The sequence below is a fragment of the Populus trichocarpa genome, chromosome 19 (assembly GCF_000002775.5).
Source record: "Populus trichocarpa isolate Nisqually-1 chromosome 19, P.trichocarpa_v4.1, whole genome shotgun sequence".
In the NCBI taxonomy this organism is placed as follows: domain Eukaryota; kingdom Viridiplantae; phylum Streptophyta; class Magnoliopsida; order Malpighiales; family Salicaceae; genus Populus; species Populus trichocarpa.
In genome coordinates this window covers 10,246,568-10,266,432 of record NC_037303.2, presented here as the reverse complement: position 1 = coordinate 10,266,432, position 19,865 = coordinate 10,246,568, and the positions used below count along the sequence as shown (strand labels likewise).

At 33.2% G+C, this 19,865-nt stretch overlaps 1 protein-coding gene and 1 pseudogene across 4 annotated transcripts; one reads left to right on the top strand and one right to left on the bottom strand.

Annotated features, from left to right (window-relative positions):
* Positions 1-937: 937 nt before the first annotated feature.
* Positions 938-14,251, top strand: LOC112323229 (uncharacterized). 4 transcript variants are annotated; one of them, XM_024592858.2, is made up of 19 exons: positions 938-1,128; positions 1,788-1,835; positions 1,940-2,011; positions 3,384-3,440; positions 3,578-3,682; positions 4,237-4,348; positions 5,443-5,488; positions 5,629-5,700; positions 7,977-8,039; positions 8,128-8,282; positions 8,463-8,527; positions 9,724-9,874; positions 11,985-12,090; positions 12,176-12,311; positions 12,496-12,560; positions 12,707-12,871; positions 13,055-13,127; positions 13,213-13,285; positions 13,814-14,251. In XM_024592858.2, the coding sequence occupies exons 1-18, from the start codon at positions 1,107-1,109 to the stop codon at positions 13,266-13,268; spliced, it is 1,569 nt and encodes a 522-aa protein (XP_024448626.1). In that variant the 5' UTR covers positions 938-1,106; the 3' UTR covers positions 13,269-13,285; positions 13,814-14,251. The 4 variants fall into 4 exon arrangements, with proteins under 4 accessions (XP_024448626.1, XP_024448625.1, XP_024448627.1 ...); XM_024592857.2 differs by having other exon boundaries at positions 1,934-2,011; XM_024592859.2 differs by lacking the exon at positions 1,940-2,011.
* Positions 14,252-15,118: 867 nt separating this feature from the next.
* LOC112325794 (uncharacterized) lies at positions 15,119-17,792 on the bottom strand (annotated as a pseudogene).
* Positions 17,793-19,865: the final 2,073 nt, after the last annotated feature.

Sequence of the window (19,865 nt, the reverse complement as noted above, 5' to 3'; positions counted from 1 at the left end):
GCAGAAGCAGGTCACAAGTGTCAGGCTGTCAAGGAAAAGCTGTCTGTCTTGAGAAAGGCAGTCGCAAACACTGTTAGGGGTGTTGGATCCTCCAAGCCAGGTGCTTGTATACGTTGCATCCTTTTTACTTGTGTGTTCTGCTTGTCTCATAACATGGGAGAATGTGGGGAAACCTCTTGGTGTTCCGTTTTTGACATCGTGAAACCTTATAACATTTGACATAAAACAAATTATAAGGGCTTAAAACCCTATTAATATAATGTGGGAGATGAAATTAAAAAAAAAACCTCGGTGAGTGAAAAAACACAATTCTTCAAGGACCAAAAAAGAAGAAAAGAGATCGCTCAATTATATTGTTCCAATCCACAATACAGTTGGATGTGAGTGTATAGTAACTGTAATAATAAAACCTACAGCTCTTTCATTTTATTTTATTTTTGTAATTCATCTACACATCCTAGTTTAAATTAATTTGATAGTGATTGTTCATCATAATGGACCACATTACCAAATATATCAGGCTGTGTTTGTTTTTGCGGTTTAACTATGCTTTTAAAAAAATGATTTTTTTTTCAAATCAATTTTTTTAATGTCTTATAATAATTTTAATGTATTAATTTCAAAAATAATTTTTTTAAAATTATTATTTTGATATATTTTTAGGTGAGATGTATTTTTAGACAAAAATCACTTTAAAAAATAATTTTTATTACAATCTCATACATGCTATTAATATTTGTTTGAAAGTGTATTTTTAACAGCATTTAGAAACATTTTAAAATTATATTTATCTTGAAAAAAATATTAAATTAATAGTTTTGAATATTTTATAGCAATTTTAATATATTAATATTAAAATTAAATATAATATTTTAATATATAATTTTTTAAAAAATAACTTTTCACCTCAGTACAAAAAAGGCACAAAACTAAAGACAACCCTAACTAAACAACGCCCACCCTTCCATTCTCTCCCCCAAGCAACCGCATCTCATCTCAAATAAAGAACATTAAAAAAAGCACCCCCCGAGTTCCTAACCCACAGCTATCAGCCAGCCGCAACCCAGCGATCTCGACAGCAGCAGCGGCGTCTTTACTCTGCAGAAATGGCAGAAGCGCCTCTACTTGGTTTGCCTTTTCTCTTTGAAGTTATCGTACTTCGTTTGATGAAATTGTTGGATTAGTTTCGAATTAAAACTTTTACGAGTTTGAGGTTTAAATCCGAAGGTTCTTTGCATGTAAAATTTAAGGGTATTCTTGAGATGTGAAATTTGAAGGTTCTTTCAATTTACTGTTAAATTGATTTTGATTTGTTGGTTTTGGTGATACGAAGTGAATTTAATTCGTTAAAATGGATGGATTCTCTCCTCCACTTGCTAAATAACCCGTGTGCTTGTGTCTTCTAATTCAAGCGATCATTTGTTAAACGGGTACGAAGGGTATATGGGTGATATCCGTTTATAATATATATATTTTTCTTTTCTTTTAGCCTTGCCATGATACCTACGGGCCAGGTTAGGGCAGAGTTGGGGATGTGTATCTATAAATCAGGTTCGGCTTTTGGAAAGGGTAGATGTAGGGTGGTTACTCTACCTGTTGCCATCCCTAGTTATGTGCTTTGTTGGTGATGGCTACAAATATAATTTTTTGATTGTTAGATATTTTGTTTCTGATTATGCTTTTCGAATGTTGAATTAGCGAGCAAAGTTGAGCTTTTACATCTTAGTTTGCAATGATTTTTGAGAATTTTGATGCTTACTTTGTTTACACATGTTTTTCAATAATAGATATTGAGGAGGAGGTTCGCTCATTGCAGCTTGACTCAGCAGATTGTGGTAGTGTTTATTGTTTAAATGAAATATTGGTTTTGCCTTTCTTCTTCTTCTTCTTTTAATATGTCGGATACAAATTGAATGCTATAATTAAATCTTAGCATCAGAGATAAATGGGGTGATTAATCCTGAAGATGCAAGGCCAGAAGAAGTTGAGAAGGTGGATGAGATGGAGAAAGGTTGGTGGTATAGTGAAATTCATGCTTGGAACTTTGTTTTTGTATTTTATTTTGTGAAACTAGTGTGCGTTAATGATTTGAAAGGCCTTACATTGTTGTTCTGGGTATAATTCTGATTAAATTTGAAATGGGGTTTCTCAGTAATGCTTACTTTAACCTATCCGAATCCTGTAGACAGCTGACTATCAAATTGCATTTAATGGAAATTGAATCGAGGTGCTAAACAAAATTAAGGCCTTGACTAGTTGTGGAATAAATTAGATTACTCCTTTTTTTGTATTTGAACTTTTCATTGTTTAGGTGAGTGTCTCATACAGTCAAACCTTTTCACTTGTGATACTTAATGCTCTAATTTTGCATATAGGGGTTGATGGATTGGTGCAGATCCAACATGCTCTGCATTATTGACAGTGGTAGATCATAGAGCACCATTGCCTGAAAATCTTTATTGAATACCTTGAAACACCTGCTGACTGAATAAATGAAAGGAAAAGTAAATGCATGTACCAATTTGGTTATTGACTTCTTGGCATGTTGGTCTCTTTGTTCTTTCCTTCTCACTAATTTTGTAGTTTGTTTTTCCAAGAATAAAGATCATTTTACTTTTGCTTTTTAGTTTTATGGAGCACCATGCTCTTATTATATACCTTGAAAAAGCCTGTGACAAAAAAAAAGAATGAAAAGAAAATAAACTCACCCATTCTGCTGCAGTGACTGAATGACATGGTGCTTTTGTTTGTTTCTTTTCTGCCAATGTGGCTTCAATTTCATGATAACTATTATATTGAAATCATATGAAATTCTATATTCTATTTCTATGCATAGAAATAGAAATTTGAATTCTATTTTTTAACTCAATTTCATTCATTCAAAAAAATGTTGATGAGTCTAAATAGATAAGATCATAAAGATATATTTATAGATTTGCTAATGAATGAAGACCATTCCACTTTTGCTTTTAGTCTTTCAAGAGAGATTGTGAAATGTAGTTTGTAATTTTCTACAGAACTCATCAATTATTGTTGGTTGGCCCATTGTTCTTTGTTTTTCTTCTGTCTTCATCCCCTCCATGCATCTGCACACCAACTCGTGTGCAAGTGTACACATGCCTAATACAGCTGGTGAATAGTTCATGCAAATGTGAAATGTATGCATGTCTGTATATTTTAACAAAAGAACACTCTAATAGCATCATACACCTTCCTTATAAAACAATTGATATTTATGCATCTCTTGTTTCATTGTGATTAGGTGTTTGTTACTGATAATCTGATATTCTGCCAGTGGTCTCCCACTTTTCTGACTCATATATTAAGATCTGTTGATAAGTTTGATATCAAATCATCATTTACTTTGCTTTGTGTGTTTTCAGATTCAGATGATAAAGTCACTGTGAGCTCTCAGGAAGTGCAGGCTGAGTTGCCCAAAGGTATGTTGTGATTATCCTTCTATTTTTTTGGTACTCTGACATTTGTGAATGCATTGAGATTTCTGACTTATTACCATCATATCATGTTAGTTATGCTTTAGTGTTACCATTTGTTTTGCTTACCTTTTGTTTTGTAGTGAAAGATAAAGAAGTACCTGCACCAGAAGATGTGGAAGCAGTGGTTGAGATGGAACAGTACAATAAGAAGCGGCACTTAAATGTTGTTTTTATCGGCCATGTTGGTAGGTCAATTTGCTTCACAATTTTTCCAAAGTAAACACTGGCCTTGTGATTGCTAAATTGTTTGGTCCTTTTTCTATGTACCCAATAACAGTTACTACACAACTGCTTTAGGCCTTGAGAAGTTTTTGTTAGTGTAATCTAATTGGTGCATTGTTTTATGGTTGTTTGTGTCATAACTATTGTCATGCTGCAAGTAGCTGCTCCGTGTGGGCTGATGGCTGTTCTAATCCTTTCCAAGTACTTCCATGTCGTATATATGCCATTTTGGTTTGGCAATGCTTTGCAGCATTTGTAGCTGGATACAGGCTGTGATCTGGCAGGATTTATTGGGGATTGATAATCAAATCTTTTCCGTGTAGTATTTTGATCTAGGCAGGGTTAAGCACATGAACTTTAACAAATTGCTGCATCATTTGATTGATAATGTATTCTCAATCTTTTAATTTTGGAATAGTGTTCTGAATCTAGTTTGGTCAGTTTTGGGCCTCTTAATGTAAATTAGCTATCTATCCTTCCATTGTTGTACTAGTTCATGTGCTGTGTCTGGCTGCAGATGCTGGCAAGTCCACCACTGGGGGCCAGATACTCTTTCTTAGTGGCCAGGTGGATGATCGCACAATCCAGAAATATGAGAAAGAAGCTAAGGACAAAAGTAGAGAAAGCTGGTAGGTCTTCCTTTTTTGTTTATAATTTGGATTTATCTCATTGGCATTTTTTATTACCCTTATTTGCAAGAATGAGCACATTGTCCTTTCACTTTTGCTATACCTTTATAACTGATCTGCAGCATCTTATTTTGGTTGTTGTTACATTGTAACTTCCATTATTTGTAGATTAGGAGGTTGGCTGTTGTTATTGCTTATAATATCTGTAATGTTGAAATTTCTTGTACTTCATTTTTGGCAGCAGGATTGGAAAAATCATTTTATTTGGAAAAGCTTGTTACAATTGTTTATTATGTGAATTTAGTTTACTCTTTTGTTGATACTAATGGGTAGTGATGTGAATTCAGTTTTGGCAGCAGGATTGGAAAATTCATTTTATTTGGAAAAGCTTATTACAATTGTTTATTACATGAATTTAGTTTACTCTTTTGCTGATACTAATGGGTGGTGATGTGAATTTAGTTTTAACCTAACTTAAATTTTACCCTGCAACGTGCTTCTCTGATATAGAACTTACATGATTTGTAGAAATCTCACCTCTTTAGAAATTTCAATCTGTTAGAGTTCGTGCCCATATCATGTAATTTGATGTTGAGTTCTCAGATGGATCCAACAGTAAGGGTTAATTTGCAAGTGAATCAAGGGGTGGAGTCGGTATCTACTTAAAGTCTCTCGAGATAACAAGTCACATAACATTATGAGAATTGCTTTCTCCCACAAAAGAACCTATCAAATGAGATTGCATAATTCATTTATGAAGAAAAACATTTCTTGTTCTTTTGAGATTGCAATTCCAGAACATGTTGGTGTATCCAAATTATATGTATACTTATTATCTGCATATGTTCAGGAGTATTTTTTAGTGATCCAGTATTTTTTCTGTGCTATCAAATGATCCCTCATAATAGCTTTTCAAACTGCTGCTGTTTTTCCCAAGTTTTGAATGGAGTATTCCTTAAATTGTTTGTCTTGGGCGTGTGTGCTATCATTGTAATTTGCTCTGCATTGTGTGGCATTTGATTCATCAAAATAATTGATTCTTCTGTAGATTTACTTGTACCTTTTGAAGACTATGGTTATTTTCCATTTGCTAGGTATATGGCTTATATTATGGACACTAATGAGGAGGAGAGGGTTAAGGTAAGTTTCTGTGACAATTGGGTTTCTGTGGGGCTAGATGATTTTTTGTTGTTGATTCTGTTTTAGTTTCCATTTTGATTCATATGCAAATCTGATTTAAATCCCACTGGTAGCCTTTACTTTTATAATGTTGATTTTAGGGCAAAACTGTTGAAGTTGGAAGAGCACACTTTGAAACAGAGACAACAAGATTCACAATTTTAGATGCACCGGTGAGAGATTACATCTTAAAAATCTTGTTTTCACTTTCTTCACTCTAGCTGATTATATCTATTATTGGCATTATAAATGAGGCTGGCTTTGCATGGCGTTCTTCTCCCATGTAGTGGTGATCTGAAAAATATGTTCTCAGTGCATTATTTGGCCAGCAAGGAAATTTGGTCAAATTAAGTATCGAGGGGGATAACTAGACCAAATGAGAGATAGAATAAAAATGACATGTTGAAATGATAAAACATTGATCTAGCATTTTAACTTCTCATGGAAGATTTTACTCCATGACCTAGTTGCAGAATGAAAGTTGGGCTGAGTGTGTTGTTTGTGATGTTACTGCCTTTTTTTGCCTTTTGTCTTTCTTTCTGCATCTCACTCACTTCCATCCCTCCCACTTTTGTATACATATTCAACGTGCCTTGCAACATGTGCCCCTCATAACGATTGAAGTGATGCAACCACTGTAAATAATAACTTCCTGACAGTATTACGCAATACCAAGCACAAATAACTTGAAAATTGTCCTTTCATATGTCGGCTTTCATCACTTAATCAGTTATGCCTTCTACTCAAGCATTATAGTGGAAAAAAATGAGAAAGGCCTTCACAAGCAACTTCACTACCATCATGTTATGTTGCAGTAATAGTGTGTGAAAATGATGTATGTTCTATGTTGTTGGCAAACTGTTTCACTAATTAACAAAGGAAAAGCCTGATTGTGCCTGGATTTGATCACCAGTTTTGACGACAGTTATCAGAGCAGATGACTGAGTGGGAAAAACTGGCAATAAGATCTACAGATGATGACAGATAGTCCTGTATGCTTGTCGTGATGGCTTTTGCCTTTCTCAAGTTATTTCATATGCAAGTATTTATTGGAAATACATGAATTCTGACTGCATTTCTGTTTCACGGGCTCATGTATTTAAATTGGAGGCTTGTTTGATTTGTGGATTGATGCTTGAGATAATCAAATGTGTAAAGGGTATTTCCTAAATTAAGTTGCACCAATCAACTTGGAACGGCTAGATTCAAGCAAGAACTCTAGCATCATATGATAATGTAAAAAGAGAAGATATTAGAAGACACAATTGTTATTCAACCAAATTAAAATATGCTTAAAATGAGTGCGCATTTGGTTCCAACCAAAATTAGTACTAAATTCATGAATGTGTCAGTTGGTTTGGATTTTTTTCTTGAAACAGAATAGGCCAAAAATTGAAAACAACGGAGCTAATTATTTTTTGAATTATCCAAGTTAGGGGGGGGGGAAGATATGGAGGTCGAGAGAAGCTCAATAGGATGTAGGTGCTTCAGATCATTCTTTGGAACAAAAACCAGCTCCAAATCCTGTTTCAATAGTGGATTTGTTGATTCTTTTTCTTTAAACCATGTATCATAGTACCATTTCTATGCCTCTGTATGTTTGTCTATTGACCTAGCTATCTATAGAAAGAGAAGGTGCAATGGTTAGAGCAGTATCTCGTTAATCTGTTATTAGCATGTGGAGAATCTTGTCCATTCAGAAACGGATTGAGCATCTTGTCTTTGATTTTTCCTTTTCCTGTTATTAGCAAAATCTTTTCCTGCACAATCTTTTGTTTGACTGCCATTACATGGAAGTCCTTTTGTAGAAATTAAAAGAGAAGTTTTCATTGGTGCTTTTGAATCTCTTGCAATGGCAACCATGTCTCCCAATTCCATTCACTTAAGCTTATTCTTGGAATTACCTCAAATGGAGTGAATCAGAATTCAACATTTTAGCTGTTCTAATGGTTAACAATAGATTCTTAAATTGTTGTAGTAGTTCTCGTGCAGCAACATGTTCTCTATTGAACACGTATAATTCTCAGAGGTATTAGTCTGTTGAGAACATCCTATAAAAAGTTTGGATGTGAAAATGGCTGGTTTTGTCGGCTTGATTGAGTTGATAGGTGAATTTATTAAAACATGAAACACTTTGGGAAGGAATTAGAATGAATAGAGAAAGCTGAAAAAAAACACAATTTTTTTTTTTGTTTAATTGCTTTTATAGTAACCTCTACAAAACCAGTAGTTTTGCTATTACAAATTCCTAATGGTTGTCTGAACCACGCACTTTGTAGCTGAAAGTATGGCCTGATTTTGTTCTTCTGGGTGCTGCATATGAGAATTTTAGGATGCAAATGTTCATGCAATATAAAAGAAGCCCTTCCCTGTCTTCTAGGTTGTCTGTGCTGATTTAAATTTAATTTTTGGTTTTCATTTTTCATTTTTGCTGTTCTTGAATCTTCAGGGTCACAAGAGCTATGTTCCAAATATGATTAGCGGAGCATCTCAGGCTGATATTGGCGTGCTAGTAAGTTTGCACCAAACTGTTTTCCACATCTATTTTCTCAATGTCCTATTGCTTTGAAAATTTTGACAGGACCCTTTCTCATGATCAGGTTATTTCTGCTCGGAAAGGAGAATTTGAAACTGGCTATGAGAGAGGTGGGCAGACCCGTGAGCATGTTCAACTTGCAAAGACCTTGGGTGTTTCTAAGCTGCTTGTTGTTGTAAATAAAATGGATGAGCCAACCGTGAACTGGTCAAAAGAAAGGTGCTTCTCCTTGTTTGACAGTGTGCATGTGTAACGTGGAGGTGCATTTACTTTTGTGTCCTCTGTGGGCATAATCTGCTAGCGTGGAAGCACCTGCAGGCTTCTTATTCTTCTTCTGGGTCTGTTCTGTGGTAGTTTCTTTCTCCTGATGTTTTGATTTGTTTTCTTAATGTCTCTCAGGTATGATGAGATTGAATCAAAGATGATACCGTTTCTTAAGTCTTCTGGCTACAATGTGAAGAAAGGTATTGGAGGATCTTTTTCTGTGGTCTTAAGCTGTTGAACTATTGCCTTCTCTAAATGTGTATGCTTTGTTCGAAGCTTTTCCTTTTCATCTTAGCTGTTAAAGGGTCTGAGATGTTGTGGACACCTTAGATTACTTGTTTAGTAATTAAAGAGGCCTCTCAATAATATACAATGGAGAATGAACTATGTTTGTAAAATTCTGTGCAATGCTTTGATGGAGTTTCCCTGGGTGTCTTCCCTGTCAGAGTTTTATACTCTCAACTCTCCAGTGCGATGAAATTGCATGTCATTTCTGGAGTTAGAAGAGTGCATCATTTACTTCTTATTAAGTGTTGTTTATTCATAGGGAAATTAGGTAATTGGTTTGCCATATGTATGGCCATACTTTCATCTTCTCTTGTTGGCTGGTTGATTCACATATCACATATATTTCCCTGTAACTAAATTGGGGTGGATGCGAGTGAAATGGAATAGAAACTCACCCTCTCCATCTCTGCTTACTGTCTATGATGATTCCCATTGGATCATTAGTTGGTAGGAGTTATTCCATTTCCTCTCCTATCACAATTTCATCCTTCTCAATGCCATGCTTATAGCAATTGATCTATGAATTCTTCTGGATTATTTGGATCATGTTTACTGTCCAAGGTATGTGTCAATAGCGTAGGTGCTTTATATTGGTGAAATTTGCAAACTTAAGGGTTTGTTTGGGTAAGGTTGGCTTTTGTTTTTTGAAGCTTTTGGGGCTTTCACTCCAAAAACGAATAGAAAAGGTTTTGTGAACTCTTAAAGTCGCTTTTAAAAGATTTGGAAACTGAAAGCCAAAGCATGTAGGCTTTTGAGTCTTGTTTAATATAAAACATATACGACACATATTATCAAACACTTGTACAACTATAAACAGAGAACTACAATGGCTACAGCCAACAGCCCCAACCCAAAAAGAAGTCATAACTCTACCATTGGAGCCTAGGTCTTATAGATGTTTTTAGGTATGGCTGGTTATAAAAAATTATCTCTGGTGCAGTCATTGTTACTCTTTAAATATCTTGCATGTTTGGCCTCATCTTAGCTATTTGAACATTAAGGATATTATGCTGTCGTCTCAATCTGACCTGATTGCTTGATCAAGATGTTTTTGTCTCCAATATTAGTAAATGGTTTGATTAACTTGTGAATTTCCTTTTTGTTACAGATGTCCAATTCCTACCAATATCTGGTCTAATGGGCACCAACATGAAAACAAGATTGGATAAGGCTGTATGTCCATGGTGGAATGGCCCATGCCTTTTTGAAGCTCTTGATTCTATTGAAGTTCCTCCACGAGATCCAAATGGTCCTTTGAGGTAAAGTTGCACCTCGCTTTCCCCAACCTCCTTTATTTTTCTCTCCCTACCCATCATCGTATCTACTCTCCCTGCTTGTTGATCTTTTTATCTTATATTCTTCCTGTTTTAGTATGTTATTTTTCTACATGATCAAATTGAACGTATATTGTCGGTGCCAACACTTTTTATTCCCATGAAAGAGTTGAAATGTTATGATGAGAGAATGTTTCTTGTGAAGTTTGAGCATAGTGGTATTGGCTACTATACTAACAATATTTTACTAAGAACATTGAATGATTCCACTCTCTATTGAGGTGAAAGAGATGTCTTATGATTGAATTTAGCTTTTGTACTAGATTGGTGGCTGGGGTAAGTCAAATTTTACCTAGCTATGCTCAAGCAATGAAAGTGTTTTTAAAGGAGCAAGAAATATTTAGAATCTAGGTCATTGATTGTTCAGTAAATTTGGTTAATTTAATAACATAATTATATAAAAAAAGACCAACGACAATTAAAAAAAAGAACAATACAAAAAATAAATCTTGCCAATATTATGAAAAGATGCCCTTTAAATATTCTTAAAAGTTCTTAATGATCTCATTTGATAAACAAAGCAAAAAGTGAAATAGAATAGAATAACCTTATAAAATGGAAAATAAAAAAAAATCTGAAGCTCAATTATTAGTTGAAGGATGAATTGAAAAGAAAAATCAATTTAAAAAAAGAAAAAAAAACATGACTCAAGTTAGCATGATAAATTTGAGACCCAGGTCATTGATTTGAATGGGTTCAATAAGCTCAATTAATTTAACAACATAACAATAAAAAAAGATGACATTAAAAAAATAACAATAAAAAAAATATGACAATGACTAATCAATACAATTGAAGGCTTGCCACTATTATGAAAAGATACCTTCTAAATCTTAGGTCTCAATGACAATTGATAACAAAGCAAAACATGAATGAGAACAAGATAATTTCATAAAGAGAATAAAATCAAAAGCTCAATTACCAAATGATGAAGGATGAATTGAAAAAAAAAATCAATTTAAAAAAGAATAAAAAATTTGACTCGAGTCAGCATGTCTGCGACTTGGTTGCGAGGTCAAAATAACCCTGTACAAAAGAAATTGAGTAAAACAATAGAGGTTAACTCTTAAGTAAACTAAATAATGAAAGGAGAAACATATAAAAAAAAATCGATTAAAAATACATTGAAAAAAAACCCGAGTCAACACGAATTAACTCATCTAATCCACGACTCATGATATGAAAACATGATAACTCCATTGAAAAGATGGAAGTGGGAATAAAAATCAATTTGAAAAATAGAATAAAAAAATGACCGAAGTCGAATCAAGCTAATCTTCGAAACTCGTGATCTGGGTTATGAGACCGGGTTACTCCATAGAAGACAAACCCGGAAAAGTCACGAAGCAAAATTCCTAATCATCTAAAATTAATAAACAAAATAAATAACAATCAAAAGAATAAGGACTAAATCTAGTATAAAAATTAAATGAAATAAAATAATAAGTAACAAAATTGAAAATAAATTAAATCAAGATAAGGATAAAAAAAATAACAATCAAAAGAATAAGGACCAAATATGATAGATGAGAAAATTGGAGGATGAAATTGAAATTAAATTCCAATTTCATTAATTATTTCAAATAAAAAAATAGTAATAAAAAACCAAGGACCAAATCTGAATGAAAAACAAATTGAAGGGTTGTTTTGAAAAATTACAAGGACAAGTGTGCAAATCGAGGGGAAGAGAGAAAAGAAAAGAAATAAAAGACCACTGACATCAAACCAAAGGTCATCTTTCAGCTTGATTATATCCAAAAAAACCGAAGTGAAAACACAAAACCCCCCCTGGATGCTAAATTTTTTTGAGAAGACTATTCTGACCCAATCATTTTAGTAATGATCAATGAGTTATGTGGAAAAGACAATTTTACCTCACTAAAAAGTCCATTGGCTTTTGTTAAGAAGGGAGAAAACATAAGAACACTGTTTCAATTCATAGTGTTCTGTTTCTTGGTCTATCTTGGATTCCTGAGCTCTTTTAGATTTTTGGATAGATTGGATTGAAGATATCATATAATTTTTAAATTTGCAGGATGCCTATTATTGACAAATTCAAGGACATGGGAACTGTTGTTATGGGCAAAGTAGAGTCTGGTAGTGTGACGGAAGGTGATACCTTGTTGGTCATGCCAAACAAGGTCTATACTCTGATCTTCTTTATCTCCTTGCTCTCTATTTCTTGTTTATGCTGTGTGATATATCACTTTGTGTACACATCTGCAGACTCAGGTGAAAGTTCTTGCTGTGTTTTGCGATGAAAATAAGGTAAGACGTGCAGGACCAGGAGAAAATGTGAGGGTTAAATTATCTGGAATTGATGATGAGGATATATTGTCGGGTTTTGTTCTTTCAAGTGTTGGTAAGTTTCTTAAGTTTGCTCTTAGAAGTTGCAAATAAAGGTTTATTAGTCTTTGATGTTCTGAAAAGAGCTATTTTTGATCTTCAACAAGTTGATATTCAAGTATGTGGTTGTGTGAGCATTGTTGTATTTTTCTGACTCCATTCTTGTTGATCAGACTTTTTATTGTTACTTCTTTATGCAGCAAGGCCAATCTTTGCAGTTACAGAGTTTGATGCCCAGTTGCAAATCCTTGAGTTACTGGATAACGTATGCCTACAAGTGTTAATTTTTTTTTTCACTCATTCCCTTTATTTTCTAGTCTCGTCAATAGCTTGTTATGCCTATGATTTTTATAGATCTGCCTTGATGTATACTGTAGCATCTAAACCAGAACTTTGTTGTTGATATTGTAGGCAATTTTTACAGCTGGCTATAAGGCTGTCTTGCACGTACATTCTGTTGTTGAGGAGTGTGAGATTGTTCAGCTGCTGCAGCAAATTGATCCAAAGACTAGGAAACCTATGAAAAAGAAAGTCCTCTTTGTGAAGAATGGCGCAATTGTTCTCTGCCGTATTCAGGTATTAGGATATGGCTTGCGTACCATTTTTCTCTAGAAATTTGTGTATATTTATGAGCTCTCGAATGTTCTGGTACATTTAAACATAGTTTACTTGTTAGTAAATTTCAAATTGAGTCAAAATTAATGCCAGAAAACCTTATTGATATTTATTTAGATCTTCCCTTGCTATTATGCCTGTTAGGTAAACAATTTGATATGCGTTGAGAAATTCTCAGATTTTCCACAACTCGGCAGGTTTACTCTTCGTACTGAGGGTAAGTTTCTGAACTCAAGATTTAACTGATGCCTAATTTGTTAATTTGTTGAGGTCACATCTCAAGAGTCATTTGTGTTTTTCAGGGAAAACAGTTGCAGTGGGAAAAGTCACAGAACTTCCTTCTGGTTCTAATTTTTGAACAATTTTGCATTAAAGGTGAGTGTGTTGCTTTCTAAATCCTTGCATTTTTCTTTATCCATATTAAACTGCAATTCAACTTTGCACTTACTGGACACTGTCTTGTATTGGAACGATAGAAGTTTTGTTTTGGTATTTTGGTTTAAGACGTGATATTTGCCTCTGTTTTACATGAATAATTTTTATGTTTCTTGTTCTGATTTTGTTGCCTTACATTTCTTTGGCATGTCTGCTGCATTTATTAACTGGTCTTATTGTGTACCTATCTCTGAATATTTATTTTGGTGTCAAAATATAATATACATCTATGGTTTTTTTCTTCTCCATAGAGGTGATTTTTATTGAATTGTTCTCAAAGCAGCTTGTATAAAATCATGTCTTGATCAAACTGTGATGTTATTATTTATCTGATGCTACTCATCTGATGCCACTCCTGGTTCCCTCCAAGGAAAATACTGCTTTCTTGTGTTTCAGGTCATGAAATTGATTGATACCAATAATTAGGCTGTATACATCTCCTTGACGCAACTTGAATTATTTTGACAGGCAATCAGAGTCAAATGGACCACTTTTTGTGTGTTTTGGCAGCCTACCTATAAATCATTACATGTGTCGATTCGTATATATGGGGGAAGGCGCTTCTTATGCAGAGTTTTTGGAGGTTGGGTAATGGGCACTGGTTCTTGTTCTTTATCCCCTGTTCAGAGTAGTGATGTTTTAGATGTTTTAATCATAGAATGTACCTGATTCACCAATTGCATGATTATTGATCAATGTCATAAGTTTGTCAGGCATGGGATTTTTCTTGATTCCCATATAGCGTGATATGCTGCTATTAAGTTAATCAAATGTTTTCAATATGGGTGCCATATTTGTGACATTATCCCCGCGGTTGGATTATCTATGACTCCTGTTTTGATGCCACCTAGTTATGTATACTTGGTTTCCATAACTAGTATATACATATTGCATAGTTTAATGGTGTATTGCGTTTTTCTTCTTCTTTTTTACCTCCCAGTGTAACTTGTTTATTTCGGGGAGAGTAAATGTCAACCTTTGCCAATAGCTTTTATAGCTCATTGACAATTATTGACGCCGGGAAATTTCTTTAATATTCTTGGTATAATAATGTTTATTGCATTATTTTATTAATAATTAAAGTATTTTTTCTCTATTTATATCAAGAATTTTAATTTAATTAGTATTTTACTTATTAAGACGGATTTTTTCTGTAAGCATTCTAGGTCTCGAACTAATATAAATAGAAATGTCTAGATTATTTTTGAAATATAAATTATTATTCAGATTTGTTTTATTAAATATCGGAGATTTTTTCTAAATTATTTTAGAGTTTAGAGCTTGAGAACAGACGAAGATGGCGAGCTTGGGAGTAGAGAATGGATTGCTGGGAGCAAACTTAGAAACATATAATGGATTGTTTGGATTATTGTAGAGCATAGAGGAGAGAAATGTGCTTGAAGACTTATCTTGTGGTTGACTTTATTTTAGATCTGGTCAAAACACTTATCCATGCGAGTGAGCTTGGGGAAAGAAAAATATCAAATTTATTCGAAGATAATGCTATAAAAAAGGGTGCTGAACAATTTCAGTATTTTGATAAAAAAAACAAGCTTCTTTACACACGCACTTGCCGATTTTAGAAAAATCATAGATTGTCAGCCCTAATAATATTTGCACAAATTTTAAAGTGAACCATCCAATTGGTTGTAATCCCTAATTTGCTTTTCGTTGTTATTTAATAGATGTTGTCAGATTGTTTTAAAAGAAAAAATTTAAAATAAAAATTGATTTGCTGATATTAAATATACTTTTAAAAAATAAAAATAAATATTATTTTAATATATTTTCAAATAAAAAACAACCTTAACCATAAGGAGGACATGGCAAAAAAACAAGCTTTTACACAACATTTCTTCTGTATCTTTCTATCCAAACCTGAAAAGATGTTTAAGGGAAAAACTCCAAGAACTACGTCCATGTTTATTGAACAGAAAGTATATAAGGTGGTTAACTGGAACTAGATAAACTGAATTGTAGTTTTGGTTTAAACTAAGCCCATGAATGATGCAACAATTACATACCTTTTGCATTGGGAACCTGGAGCAATTTACGCAAGGCATTCCTTGCACAAGCATAAATTCCTGCTCCAAAGGCTCATTCTCTAAATACCTTTGCAATAAAACTTGGAATTGCTGAAACAGCTCAGCACTGTGGTTGTAGCATGCAGGGTTTTCGGGTTGGCAAGATATTTTCTGAATCAGTTAAGTGTATTGGTAGTGGAGGTTGAGCAAAGTTGAGCAACATATGCAGTTTCAATATCTTGATATGGGTCATTCTGTACCTGCTGCAGATGCTCTGTTTCATCTTCAGGTTCTTCTAGCTTTTCAGAGAAAGGCAGCGGAAGGGTGATGCCAGCTTCTTGGATGCAGGCCTTGGAGAAGGAGTTGTGGGGGCATAGCAGCCTGCGATACAATAGAACATTTATTTCTGATGAAAACTGGAAAATTGTTTCACCATACAGGAATAACTCTTAAGTATCAGAAACTATTTTAAAAGGCTGGAAACAAGAGCAGCACTGAAAAAGGAAAACAAAAGCAAGCAGAGACAGCAAAATCCTGTAGTTAGGAGTTTATCGGATAACCATACTTTCAAAACCTTAATAGGAAAAAAAATAAAAAAAGAAATGCATGAGAAAGGACTGGAACAGCAATGGTATGGTAGTGTTACATATAGGCAAGCTCTAAATACAATTGGAACACAACAGCACTAAGAAATCCAAAAATAAATGTGGCAATTCTAGTAATCTCAGTAATGTTTCAGGTAGGCTAATTCTGAATCAGACGACCCAAACATATGTCAAAGAATTTGACACTCACATGGACAGATAAACTAAACAAGCATGGCTGCATGAGGGAAAAAACACAGAATAATTTTGTCCCAAGTCTCCAAGGGAATGCAACAAGCTAGATTTCATACCACCAAAGCATGCTAATTAAAATCAATTGCAATAAAAAAAAAACACAAATCAATCAGAAAGAACCGCATCATAGCGTAGTGACATTTACCAGATTTATTAAGCTACTGCACACTCATCCAATCAAATAACATCCACTCAGAGTACTGGTCATACAGAGCATCAAACCCACCCCACCATTGCCTTCCTCCATTCATTTGAGTTCGTCTCACCTTCCGCCTCCTCATCTTCCTCCTCTTCAGCACATGACTCTTCTTCAGGAATCAGCACATAAAACTGTTCCTTCTCAGTTCTTTCAACCTCCTCTTTACCTCATTGGTTATAAAATCATAGTCATTGTCATATAGTTTGCATGCAGACAGAGACAAAATGGTTGATTCACTAACAATCTGTGATTTTGAATTATTTAAATGCTTGTCCATTATAGAAAGCAACCCTTAACTTGATTTTGAGAGTTTCATGTCTCCATGCAGCATCACCACCTCCACCATTATAATTTCTTGACTCCTCTGGCTGTGGCCACAGGCTTATCTTCTAAATCCTTTTCTGGGTCTGGTTTGTGGGTTTTCCTGAGCCCTATCACTTTAAAGAAATCCATCCTCCACCAACCACTAATCTCTTCTTTCTTCAAAATCTCATATAAAAAAGAAAGAAGCTTGGAATAGATAAAATTGTTATGATTCCAGGACCTTTTATTTTATCAGATTCCACTAATCTCTTTGACAAGTCTATTATCTCAAATCTTAGAAGGTACCAAAGTTAGATCCTCAGGTAAAAATGGTCCAGGCAGAATCTGATACGAGAGATTACCTAAAGATCTCAACAAACTTCCTAGAATCTAAACTGCTTTCTTGAAAAACCAGCGATCAAATTAACTAGGGACCCCAATGGACCCTAATTGCCGAATCAGCTCCAAACTCCGTGTCCCTCAACCAAAATAACCACTTTGAAGAAAAGTAACAATAACCTGGAAATTCTAACAACCGAAGGCAACAAAAGTACACTTTTTTACTCCAACAACTCCAACTATCACCAAATTTCTAGCAATAAACCCTTATCGGTAAAACACGTTCGCTTGACATATAACAAAGTTGAAAGCATTCAAGTTCGGATCTTTATGAAGCTTAAAATAGTACATTTAGTAAGCCATAAAAACAAATTAGCATTAACTGGGAGAGAAAAACCCAAAAGCCCTCTTCAAAATTAGTGCTTTAAGAAGTCTGTCGACGAAGCAAGACACCAACTTTAGAGCAGAAGTAGTAGTATTTTTACCATATCACAGCTGAAAAATCATAAAAAATCAGCAGCACTGTACTCATCAGCAACACCCAAAAACAACATCAAAGAAGGATCTGAAAGTGGAAGGAAAAACACCGAGAGCCACATCTTTGAGTGATGGTAACATAAAAAGGAAGAAAATGAAGACATTTAGAGACAATGTAGAACCCTAAGCACCTCAGAATATAAAACAAAGATTAGGGTCTGTTCGCTTAATAAAATCCTAAACAATCATAGTACTTGCGATCAGAGAGAAGCTGCGAGGGAGTGAAGTGTTACAAAATTCTGTTTATTTGATGAGAAATAGTTGTATTTTGAAAAATAAATTTTAGAAAATTGAATTATTTTTTTATATTTGATAATGTAATTGGAAATAAATTGAAAAATATTTTTTAATATTTAGTTATGTCATTAAAAATTAGTTAAAAAATAATTTATTAATGTTTTATTTTTTAAAGTTTATTAAAATAACGAGGAACAAATTTTACAAATTAAAAAGTTAAATGAGAAAGAAACTAAATTTTTTTTTATAAATTATCTCAAATAAAATAAATAATAATCAAAATAATAAAGATCAAATTTAACAAATAAAAAAATTTAAAAATAAAAAAATTAAAATAATAATAATTACCATTTCATAAATTATTTCAAATAAAATAAATAATAATCAAAAGAATAAAAACCAGATTTGATAGATAAAAAATTTCAATTAAAAATGATAAGGAAAAAGCCAATAATAATTATAAAAATAAGAACCAAAATTAATATAAAAATCAAATTCTAAGGGATGAAATTAAAAAAAAATATTCAAAACAAAATATATATAGCAATCAAAAGTATAAGGATAAATTTGATATAATCAGCAAATAATATGATATTTTTAAATTTTTCACAACTTTCAAAAAGTGTTTTCTGTCCAAAATAAAAGGAAAATACTTTTATAGAAATCAAGCCAATTTTTTTTTAATTAAAAAGTATTTTTCATTGATTAACTTTTCTAATGACAGATAAATACAAAAACATTTAAAAAATTATTTTTTAAAAATTATTTTTCATCAAATAAATAAGATCAGAATATAAAAAAATTAAAAGATAATAAATGCTAGCCATAAATAGTTTTTTTTTTTAAAATAAAAAAACTACGAAAAAAGCGTTAAAAAAAAAAAAGGAAAGAAATCATTTCATTTTATGAGAAGCAAAACAGTGATGCTATGGAGTAGGGTTACTTCACGTTGTTTTCTACACATTGTAATAATCCACATGATTGAATCAGTCACGGAAATCAGTGAAAAGCTTTTCGAACACCTTCTGTTGTTTGGCTGTACGGGAGTGTTTTTAAAAAGTGTTTCTCTAAAAATTTGAAATATTTTTTTTTTATTTTGAAATAATATATTTTTTATGTTTTTAAATTATTTTGATGTGTTAATTTTAAAAATAATTTTTAAAAAATAAAAAAAATATTATTAACATACTAAAAAACATTTTAAAAATTAACCACAACCACACTCCAAACACTCTTTATAAGAAAATTGAAGCATCTTTTAGTTTGGTGAGAAAGAGGATAGGTTCTCCTAAGAGCAGCTTGCCACAAGCATTCTCCCCGAAACACCTTAGCCCACTGCCTTTTAACACAAGATATTTGAGCTCACTCTGATACAGTACTCTGACAAAAATCTCTATGAGCAGATGATCAGGCAGTTTTCCTACTGGAGTATAATATACTATAGTGTTATCTCCAACATCATCTGTCATTAGAAGCCTGCAAACAATGACCCAGATATTGAGTTTAATACAAGAATTAAATGATAAGCGACTTTGTGCCAAGAAATTCTTCATATGAAGAAAGGCTCATGTAATTTCCACTACTTGTTTAAAAGATGAGGAAAATATCACTATCCAAATTGAACTTTATAAAAAATTATACAAGGATTGACATCATAATGCTGGAAAGATCAATGGAGTCGGTTATCCAACACCTCTAATTTCTATAAAGCACTCCAAAGTGCATTGAAAACAAAAAGGAACCATAGACTTCATTCTAAACTCCAGTTCAGTTTATGCAAATCATTAATGCTGACAGTTACTCTTTTTTTTCAGTATAACCCAGAGAGGTGAATGCTAGTCCAAAACAGGTATTATGATTTGCGAAACAAAAGCAAGTAATTGGTGTCATTGTTAAGATTTTGACAAGACTGGACTAACAATAAATTAATCTGAAAAAAAAAAGCTACCTAATATTTGCAGCATGAATCAGCAAGGTGAAAAATTTACGTCACCTTTTCACCTTGACGAACTTCACGTAAGCCTAGATACTTCTTCAGAACA

What these genes read in the sequence shown, in the direction of transcription:
- LOC112323229 (XM_024592857.2), top strand. Translation starts at nt 1,107, where the DNA reads ATGGCAGAAGCGCCTCTACTTG. An exon ending in TCCTTGAGTTACTGGATAAC is followed by an intron (nt 12,561 to 12,706) that starts GTATGCCTACAA and finishes TTGATATTGTAG; the next exon opens with GCAATTTTTACAGCTGGCTA. An exon ending in GTTTACTCTTCGTACTGAGG is followed by an intron (nt 13,128 to 13,212) that starts GTAAGTTTCTGA and finishes TGTGTTTTTCAG; the next exon opens with GGAAAACAGTTGCAGTGGGA.